Source organism: Helianthus annuus, chromosome 16 (assembly GCF_002127325.2).
Source record: "Helianthus annuus cultivar XRQ/B chromosome 16, HanXRQr2.0-SUNRISE, whole genome shotgun sequence".
NCBI classification, from domain to species: domain Eukaryota; kingdom Viridiplantae; phylum Streptophyta; class Magnoliopsida; order Asterales; family Asteraceae; genus Helianthus; species Helianthus annuus.
The window spans coordinates 166,499,899-166,509,738 of record NC_035448.2 but is presented as its reverse complement, the minus strand read 5'-3'; the positions used below and the strand labels follow the sequence as shown (position 1 = coordinate 166,509,738).

Sequence of the window (9,840 nt, the reverse complement as noted above, 5' to 3'; positions counted from 1 at the left end):
ATGCTATCAAGAATCAAACTTATTTAAACGTTCACGTATTCCTTATTTCCTTGGAAAAGCCGCTCAGCCTACCAGAACTATTCAGGATATTTAAAAAAAAAACATAGATTTTTAAGAAACTCTTAAGATTCGGGACCACGTTGGAACACCTACTTGTACGTTCTGCATAAATAGTTGTACATCACTCGGGATTTTGTCAAATATCATCACAAAACTCTGCATAATCATCAAAAAATCTCTGCAAAATCACAACTAAAAAAAACTCTGCAAAGACATTACAAAAAACTCTACAAAATCTTGTATAACATAAGAGGATCACACATTTTACCTTCTTTGACCATAGCTAAAATCTGCATTAATCTTCAAGAGTAAATTCACACATAAAAATATACTCAACAGACCCTAATTTAAATGCTAGACTGCAGCTCATTTAGAAGCATATCTGCACCTTCTTCTTCTTCATAACCACCCATGCTTTCCTTAACCTTTTGCGGTCCATTTTTGGAATTTGATTGTTTATAAAAGGGTAAAAGCGACATATAAACATCATCTTCAAGAACATTGGATTTTCGCACCACCTCAAACAACGCCTCCTTGCTTTTTTCATCATTTTGCTGTTCACAAATATCATACAAAACCGAAATATTAGCAGGTTTTGGTCTCCAAAAGCTTGATCCTTCATCGGATAATGCCTTTTCAAAGCAAGATAACGCGTCGGAAACCCGATGTTCTTTGATATAACCTTCGGCAACAATCTCCCAAGTACCTGAATTCGGTTTTCCAACTTTCAACATTTCGGTAAGAAAAGATTCGGCTTTTTCCGTAAGCCCGTTTTTAACGTACCAACCCAGTAAAAGATTCCCAATTCTCGGGTCGTAAGTTGACTTCGATGAAACCCATTCTTTGTAAAGAAGCTCACTTTCTTCAATATCGTCCATCCTGATAAACGAAGAGATAACAGCTTGATAACCGTTATTTGGTACATACGAAAAAATCGTTTTATAAGATTCCCAAATTCTTTTAACTTCTTCTTTCTTCCCGAGACCACCGTAGTGGCTTAAAAGGTAATGATAAGGAATCCGATCGCGATTCGTGATTAGGGTTTCAACTTTTTTAAGAGAGTCATCAGCCTTTTCGAGTTCTTGATTCTTGATGTACAAAGTAGCCATGGTGCTATAAGTAGTCCAATCGGGGTTAACCGAAGCATCGAGTTTAAGTTTTTCGAACGCTTCTTCCATCTTTTCGGTAGATCCTTGATACCCACGTGACGATATCCAGATATTATACGAATACAAATCCAAATCGATGTTATTTTCCATCATTTCGGAAACTAAAGATTCCACTTTTTCTTGATTTTTAAGGTTCATGTAGAGGGTCATCATCACATTATACGGAAGCGCGTGACTAGCGTAGTCTTTATTTTTCATTTCAACTAATAAAGATTCGGCCTTTTCTAACATTCTAGCACGCACGTAAGCGTTTAAAAGGGACCCGTATACGCGTTTGTCCATTAAATTTTTGGGTAAATTTTTGAAGTACTCTTCTGCACCTGAAATGCCGTGGACTTTAGAAACTAGATCGAGTTGAATTGCAGCATCACTTGAGGATATTCTAAACCTCTCTGGTCTGTTATTCATCCACTTGTAGATCTGCGCGTGAGGAAAATTACATCAATAACGCTAAGATGATCAGTTATCGACAGATAATAATCAAAATTTCAATTTACTTACACGATGATGTTTAACATTCAACCATATTAATGGTATTTTTCTTTTTCTTATTTTTAACGGGAGTAAATTACATTTTTGGCCCCTGTGGTTATATCACTTTTACTATATTAGTCCAAAATAAGAATTTTTAACATATCTGCCCCCATGGTCTCTATAACTAACCATTTTGGCCCTCATGATCTCTAGACTTAGGGGCCAAAATGGTTAGTTATAGAAACCATGGGGGCAGATATGTTAAAAATTCTTATTTTGGGCTAATATAGTAAAAGTGATATAACCACAGGGGCCAAAAACCTAATTTACTCTTTTAACGGGCACAACTAGATGTGGCAAAATTGACCCACTTAGGTTATGTTTTTATCACCATGTGAGTAATGGGTAAAATTGGTTCAACTAACACTATGTTCCCGAGTTTCATTTAACGATAGAAAAGAAAGGAAGGGGAATTATAAGGGAATGGAAAGGAAAAGATGTGATTATATTCGTGTTCCCGAGTTTAATGAAAAGAAAAGGAAATGAAAGGAAATTAAACATTTTATGTGTTCCCGAGTTGGGAGAAAATGAAAAGAAAGTTTATTTATAATGAATTAGAGGGTAATTTAGGAAATTTAAAAAGGTCTGAGATTCATAATAATCGTTTCTCACCAAATCTCTCCAAATTGGAAGGATGAATATTTGCATCAATCATCCCCTTGATTCCTTTCTTTTCTCACCACTTCCTTTCTTAAAAAAATCTCTGGAACACATTTTTTACTCTCTTCCTTTTAATTCCTTTCTCTTCCCTTATTAAATGAAACTCGGGAACATAGTGTAAAAGATTCAAATAAAAAAGGAAACGGATCTGAGGTCGCCCAAAATGTAAGCAAATGCATAAAGCCTCATAAATCATTGTATTAAAAGAAAGAGTAAACTTCCGTTTTGCTCCCCGTGGTTTGGTCATTTTAATGGTTTTGCCCCAATCATTTAAAAATAATCATTTTACTCCAATAGTTTACCATGTTTTTTTTTCCATTCTGCTCCCCGACTCTTAACTCAGTTAAATCATTAAACTAAGGGTAGGGGTATTTCAGTAATTTTATATATAAGTACTACAACAACAACAACCATACCCAGTAAATCCCCCAAATAGCAAGCTAATAGTAGGGTCTGGGGAGGGTGGGATGTAGGCAAACCTTACCTCCATCTCTAGGGACAGAGAGGCCGCTTCCAGATAGACCCTCGGCACTAGTAACAAAACATAGACACAACCAAATAGCAGAGCTAAGGTTGTGGATGGGCAAAATAGTAAGGTAGAAAGAAACATATAGAGAAGTCACAAGACCACAAATAGCCACAGCTGTAATAATCCCAACTAGACCTTATTAACCATTAATAATCCCACCTCTGAATATTTTCCATGCCAGTCTCACCTTTCACCCATTTTTCCTACAACCCCCCCTCCCCCCCCCCCCCCCGGTTAAAAAAACCCTAACCTAGTTAATTAAATGGCTGATGTGGCAGATGATTAACCGATGATGTGTCAAAAAAAAATCTTACATGGCATATGATTATGGCTTTCCTTGATCCTTTTTAAATCCCTAGCCCCTTTTTATTAACTGAAACCCAAAAAAAAACCCTAGTTTACAAGAATTCTCCCTAGCCGCCGCCACCACCATCACCAAAACCAAAACTGCTGCCTGGTTGTTTGTGCACCTACCAGAAATTGGTGGCTACCGGAGGTGATCAATGAGTGGGGTTGTTCACCACTTCCCCTGCAACAGGAACTCACACAAAACAAAAACGTGGTCGGAGTAAAATGGTCAATCAATCACTTTCATTCAATCATGATAAGTTGATAACACCTTTTTTTGGGTGTACCTATCTACACACCATTTTGTCTATTTACACACTAAAAAAAGTTGTTTTTTGTTCTTATATGCACACCCTGCAGTGTCGAACTGTGGCCAAAACGCGGCGTTTTGGTCCGGTTAACTAGACAAAGACTGACAGGTGTCTGACGGGTCTGTTGACCGGACCAATACGCCGAGCTTTGGCCGCGTTTTGGTCCTGTCAACCAGACAAAAGACTGACACCCGGTCTGGTTGACAGGACCAAAACGCGGCCAAAGCTCGGCGTTTGGTCCAGTCAACAGACCCGTCAGACACCCGTCAGTCTTTGTCTGGTTAACCGGACCAAAACGCCGCGTTTTGGCCACAGTTCGACACTGTAGAGTGTGCATATAAGGACAAAAAACACCTTTTTTAGTTGCCTATCTACACACCAAGTGTGTAGATAGTTTGGGCCCCTTTTTTTCCTTTAAGCTCTACTTTTACTGTTTTAACTTTTAACAGTCATGAATGGTACTCTAATGTCTAAAGTTACTTTGGCTATAGTAATCATGCTACCAAAAAGGCATTTAAAGACAAATTTCATCAACAGTTTTACACACAATTAAGCACAAATAAATACTAGATTCTTTATATATGTGTGGTGTACGCATACATAAAGAATATAATGTATATATGTGTGGGCATTCTTTAACAGTTTTAATTTAACCTATATAACAGTTTTAATTTAACCTAAATAACGTTAAAAGCGGCGAATGGTTAATCTTGCATCATGTGGTGGCGTTGATAGTCCAAAGGCACGGGGGTACATGCACCGATCAGTCCTTGTCCCCATTGCTGAGTGTTATGTGCCTTAGGTCCAAGGCTTGATGCAAAACTACCATTGAGCCAGGGGTCTCGATGGAAGCAACCTCTCTATTCCAACGGGGTGGTAAGGTTGTCTACATCTTACCCTCCTCAGACCCTACCTTAGCTTTGCTATTGGTGGGATTCACTGAGTATGATGATGATGATGATGAAATACTAGATTCTTTATTTTCTCTAAAAAACGATTAGTAGTCTAGTAACATATGATTTTTAGGTTAAATTAAAAACCCCAATCTCCTACACAAAATTGCACATGGACTCTCTATATGAAACAACTACTACTGCTGTGCTACAACTTCTATGCTAACACTATTAAGAATTGATTACACGAATGGTCCTTTCGGTATGGTCAAATTACAATTTAAGTTTGTAACTTCCTACTTTTCTGAAATTACACCTTTAATCCAACTATTTGCTCATACGTAAACATGTAACACATTTGGTGGTTGGCACTAACTGGCGTTAAAAAATCTCTTTTAAAAGTCGTGACTGGTACTCTAATGTCTACGGTTCTTTTGGTTATAGCAATCATGATGTAAGTACTATGATGCCTCTTTTGGGACCAAAAAGGCATTAAAAGACAAATTCCATTAACAATTTTACACATGATTAAATACTATATTCTTTCTCTCAAAAACAATGGGCAGTTTAGCACGTATATTTTTACAATAAATATAAAAACACGACTCTTCTGAAGAAAAATGCACATCGACTCTCCATACGAAACAACCATTACACAACTTCTATACTCTAAAATACAAGCTAAGATAATAGTATTAAGAAATAATTACATGGATGACAGATGGTCCTTGTGGTATGGTTAGATTACGACTTTAGTTCCTCCTTTTCTGATATTACAACTTTAGTCCAACAGTTTGCTCAAACGTGATACATTGGGTCATTGGCACTAAGCGGCGTTAAAATTCTTACTCCAATTGTTTGACTGCCAGCTACCCTAAAACCACATCACACATATATCCTATCCAAGTCTAGGTTAGTGCTGGAGAGGGGGCTGATAGAGTGCAGCGATGGTCATTTTAATGGTAAGGGCTGTTTTAGTCGACCATCCATGTTACGGGTCAGAAAACAGTTGGACCAAAACCATAATATGAACATACAACTGAACTATCCGTGAATTATATGAACATACTACCATACCATCCGTGAAAAATATGAACATACTACAGGACTATCCGTGTAATATTATTAAAAAACGGGTTCACTTTTTCTTCATTCTTTGTAAATAAGCCCAAAATCACATCTTCAAAGATGCTTCCCTTTTGATTTGATCTTAAAGATTCAGTTAGTATTCCTTGAATTGAAATTTGATCTTAACTCTTAATTTGTTCATCTCAAAGATGCTTCCCTTTTGATTTACAGTTTTAACCAATTCAATTTGGCTACCTTTATTTTTCCTTAACACAACACCATTTTTAGCATAAAAACTAACTCCTTACTCCCAAAAGTCAAACATTGACTTTTTATAAAACAAGATAGCACAAGTTTCAACCTTTAACAAAGCATAAACACACATTAAACTCAGCAACAACAACCAAATTCAAGAAACCCATAACAAAACCAACAAATCAGTAAACCAATTTGAACCCACACATACCTCAAGAGCAAGCTTGTGACGACCATACTTCCTCAACTCTTTAACAACCCTAGAAAGCTCCCATTTTGAAACCTTTTTCCCTTCATTCTCCCACTGATTCAACACCTCAATTGCCCCCTTTTCAGGATTACCCATCAAATTAATCCTCTTGTAAATTGCTTTCCAAGTAACCGATGTGCCACGCCTCTTTTCGTCATAGCTGTTACCCCTTGAAACAGGTGATTGAGAAGAAGAATAACTGTTTTTGATGATAAAGGGGTTGAATTGGGGTTTCTTGAAGGGTGAAATTCGAAACCCATATGGGAAATTGAGAGAATTTGAGGGGAAAGATGATGGTAATGAGAGGGAAATGGATTGTGGGTGTGGTTGATATTGGGAGATTGTTGGATGGAGTAACATTTTTGTTCAAGAAATTGTTGTGTCAATTAGGGTTTTAGGAGTTGCTATAGTATATAGAAGATGAAGATAAGAGTGTTTTTTTGTGTGTGTGTGTGTGTCTAGTATAGGTGTGACTATTTGATTTGATTGAAATGTAACCTATAGTATTGCGATTTCATCACAACGTAAAGTAAATTGAATCTTTCTCGTACAATCATACCTTATTCTATAGGATGAATTAAAGTTTTGAAAAAACAACAACCACAATTTGACTCCACTCTGCCCGGAACAAAATTTATGAAAACGTACATAACATAAGTAAGAAAACGTATTATAATAAAAAAAAAGAAGTATATCCAGATGTAGACCAACTCGAATTGATACAGACGCATACATAAATATATACACGTAAAAATGTTTTTTTACACAAAAACGTGTTATATTTGACCTAACTTGTTTACAGAAAAAGTTTGTCGAAACGTAGACACCCTTAAGTTTATACGGATACGTACATAAAAATATGCACGAAAAAATAGTTTTTTTTTAAGTAAAAAATGATATTGGTAAACAAAAGAAATTAACGAATGAATGTTGTTGAAGGAATTCAAATTAGTAAAAAGCTAGGGGCTAAAAATGTTAATTGTTAAAGTAGAAGAATAGTAAAGTTAGATAAGGGACTAAAATTGATTACTTCAAAAGTGGAAGGGTCGTAGCAAAGCTAAAGGGCTTGAAATGCAATTATGTAAAACTTTAGGGGGCAAGGCAAAGCCGGTGGGCATCCCCACCGACTTTGTCTTTTAAGTAAGTATAAAATTAGTCCTTTATGTTTTGATTTGCGTTTTAACACATTTTAGTTTTCTAACCATGAGAACTCGTTGTTGAAAAGGTAATAACTTAATACCCTGTTATGTTATGTTATGTTATCCGATTAGGTGGGTAAAGTGTAGCTTACGCTAAACATGTGACATCTAAGAGAGTCAAAGACAGAAAAGTATTGGAAATTCGGTTCAACCGTCTACTTAAGACATTGAAACGCTTACTGATACGTTACCTTTTTAAAGGTTAAATTGTTATGTTATCGTATGCTTTTATTTTTAGAAAATAAGCAAACATTTGTAACTAATGTATAAAAAAATAGGCTAACATTTGTAACCAGCGCATTTGGTGTAATTTACCAGGAAAACGGTTTTATTATACCTAGCAAAAACTAGAATTCTAAACATTTTGCCTTGATTTTGAAAAAAGTAAAAATAAAACGTACATCAGTTACCAACGTAAGAATTTTTTAACTATCATGTTTTTTTTTTCTTCTAAAATGACAGTTTATTGAAAAAAGAAAGTATAAAGAAAGTTTAGAGTGTAATTCTATAAGTACATAATTAATCATTTGTGTTCATCTACCTTTATTTAATTAGTACTTAAACGACTTTACTTTAAATAAACAACTAAATACATAATTAATGTGAAATGATTAATTTCATAAACGTTTCACGAAACTTTTTTATTTGAACTAGGGAGAAAGCCCGTGCGATGCACGGCATGCATAATACCTATTGTTTGTTCGTGGTAAGACGTCTGACACGGCCGGTGCATAACATGTAAGACAATACGCCTACAAAGGGGCGTGCTTAAACTTTATTAAACCATGGACCATAAGTTGTTTCCTTGGAAAAACTTGCCGGCCAAAAAGAAGTGAAAAAAGATGTCTTCCAAGGAAAATAAAACATGAAACAGAAAAAAGGAAAAACGCATAAACTCTCGCACGCCTTCCTATCTTATTGGATAACACATAGACCAAACTTTTGCTAATGCATGCCACCGTCATCCCCAATCCCATCACCAGCCAACTGACTGCAGTGAAATAACGAAAAGAAAACTATTAAAAAGGGTATACTATGTTTACGTATATATGCATCGAAAAGTAGTACGGGTTTTCATTACTAACACTAAGTGCAGACGGTATACCTTTCATGTGGGTCACTATCAACTGTTTCTTCCGAATCCGAATCTGCATAAGCAAGCCTGGGAAGTAAAAGCACGAAACATTTATGTAGACAGTTATCCAAAAATAAATATGCACAATTATATTGTTTATGAAAATCAATCAATTATAGTTGAAAGTTTTTTTGTTGCCTTTCCATTTATAACGACACCAAGTTTATTTTTTTCAAAAACCAACTTCTCCCCTTATATGTCTTTACACATTCGAAGTGATGCGTTACCAAGTTTTTTTATTCCTATTTTTTTAATGTAGAACAATGCACTTTTATATTTACGAACTCAAGTTTCCGACTGTTGTAGCCTCCTAATTTTAAAATAGAGTAAACATATACCAGGTATGTAAATAACATTTCAGATCGAGTAGAAAGGTAAATAGCACATCTTTAATTAAAATGGTTTATTAAACATGGCACGAATAAAGTGTAAGCCGATATATACCTTACGATCACAAAGGGGCTGTCTTTAAGAACCCGATACTGATTTGTAGGTTGCACGGCGAAACCGTTGACCAAATATACACCGCCCTCTTTGAGTTTGTCAAAGAAATAGTGGGCAATGTTATTCCTTGCGGTGCAATGCATCACACCTCTCTGCGCAAATAAAGGCGTAGATTTTTGTTTCACAATCAAAAGTAGAAAAACGTAAGAATGTGGGATAGTAGAGGGTAAAAAACTACCTTTATGTCAGTGACAATATAGTCGGTGCTCATGTACCTGCCGTTAACACTTCTCACGTCCCATTTTCTACAAACCATTATCATGATAGGTCCGGTGCTCCCTTCACGGAGTTCACTAAGGAACATATGACTGCTTGTACCACCGTCGGACGTTTGCAAACTAAGGGGGCTGGCCATGGCAATAGAGGAGGAAAGGGAACTATGAACCTACAAACATAACAAAGCCGGCAATCTTATAGCATAACCAAAGACCGTTCAACTGTCTACAAATTAATCATATCCTAATGAATGATATTAAATGACAGGGATATTCAAAGAGGCACAATAAAACAATGCAATTTAATTAATTTTAAAGCGCCTTTTGGTATCCTAGCTTGTAGTTAGAGTTTCTTGAATTGGTTTTTATATAATGTTAGACTTTATAAAAGAGAACAATTTATTAAGAAATACCTACCACTTGTACACTATTAATTATGAATGTGATGGTTCATTTATATGGCTTTGGACACCACATGATTTATAAAAAGTTTAATTCTTTTAATTTGATTTAAAATTTATAATCAATTGAATATCATCCACATGTAATATGCATCATTAAGACAAAATGGAAAACCTTTTCAATTTTCCAATCTAATTCGAAGAACTTTTCAATTTTCCAATCTAATTCGAAGAACTTCACAGGTCGCACACTCCATTTCGTAACCGACATGTATTAATCACACAATCAATGACTTGAGTTAATATTTG

The 9,840-nt window shown here is 35.7% G+C and overlaps 2 protein-coding genes and 1 long non-coding RNA gene across 3 annotated transcripts; all 3 read right to left on the bottom strand.

Moving 5' to 3' along the window:
- Nucleotides 1-226: 226 nt before the first annotated feature.
- On the bottom strand, nt 227-6,582 carry LOC110916751 (pentatricopeptide repeat-containing protein At1g02150). The gene is made up of 2 exons (XM_022161431.2): nt 6,039-6,582; nt 227-1,649 (listed from the first exon to the last, which is right to left on the bottom strand). Exons 1-2 carry the CDS (start codon nt 6,435-6,437, stop codon nt 408-410), a joined length of 1,641 nt encoding a protein of 546 aa, XP_022017123.1. The 5' UTR covers nt 6,438-6,582; the 3' UTR covers nt 227-407.
- Nucleotides 6,583-8,015: 1,433 nt separating this feature from the next.
- Nucleotides 8,016-8,421, bottom strand: LOC118487941. The gene is made up of 2 exons (XR_004882919.1): nt 8,382-8,421; nt 8,016-8,267 (listed from the first exon to the last, which is right to left on the bottom strand). It is a non-coding gene; the product is annotated as an uncharacterized LOC118487941 (long non-coding RNA).
- Nucleotides 8,422-8,696: 275 nt separating this feature from the next.
- On the bottom strand, nt 8,697-9,410 carry LOC110919911. Its single transcript, XM_022164159.2, has 3 exons — nt 9,094-9,410; nt 8,856-9,007; nt 8,697-8,721 (listed from the first exon to the last, which is right to left on the bottom strand). Exons 1-3 carry the CDS (start codon nt 9,268-9,270, stop codon nt 8,697-8,699), a joined length of 354 nt encoding a protein of 117 aa, XP_022019851.1. The 5' UTR covers nt 9,271-9,410.
- Between the last annotated feature and the right edge of the window lie 430 nt (nt 9,411-9,840).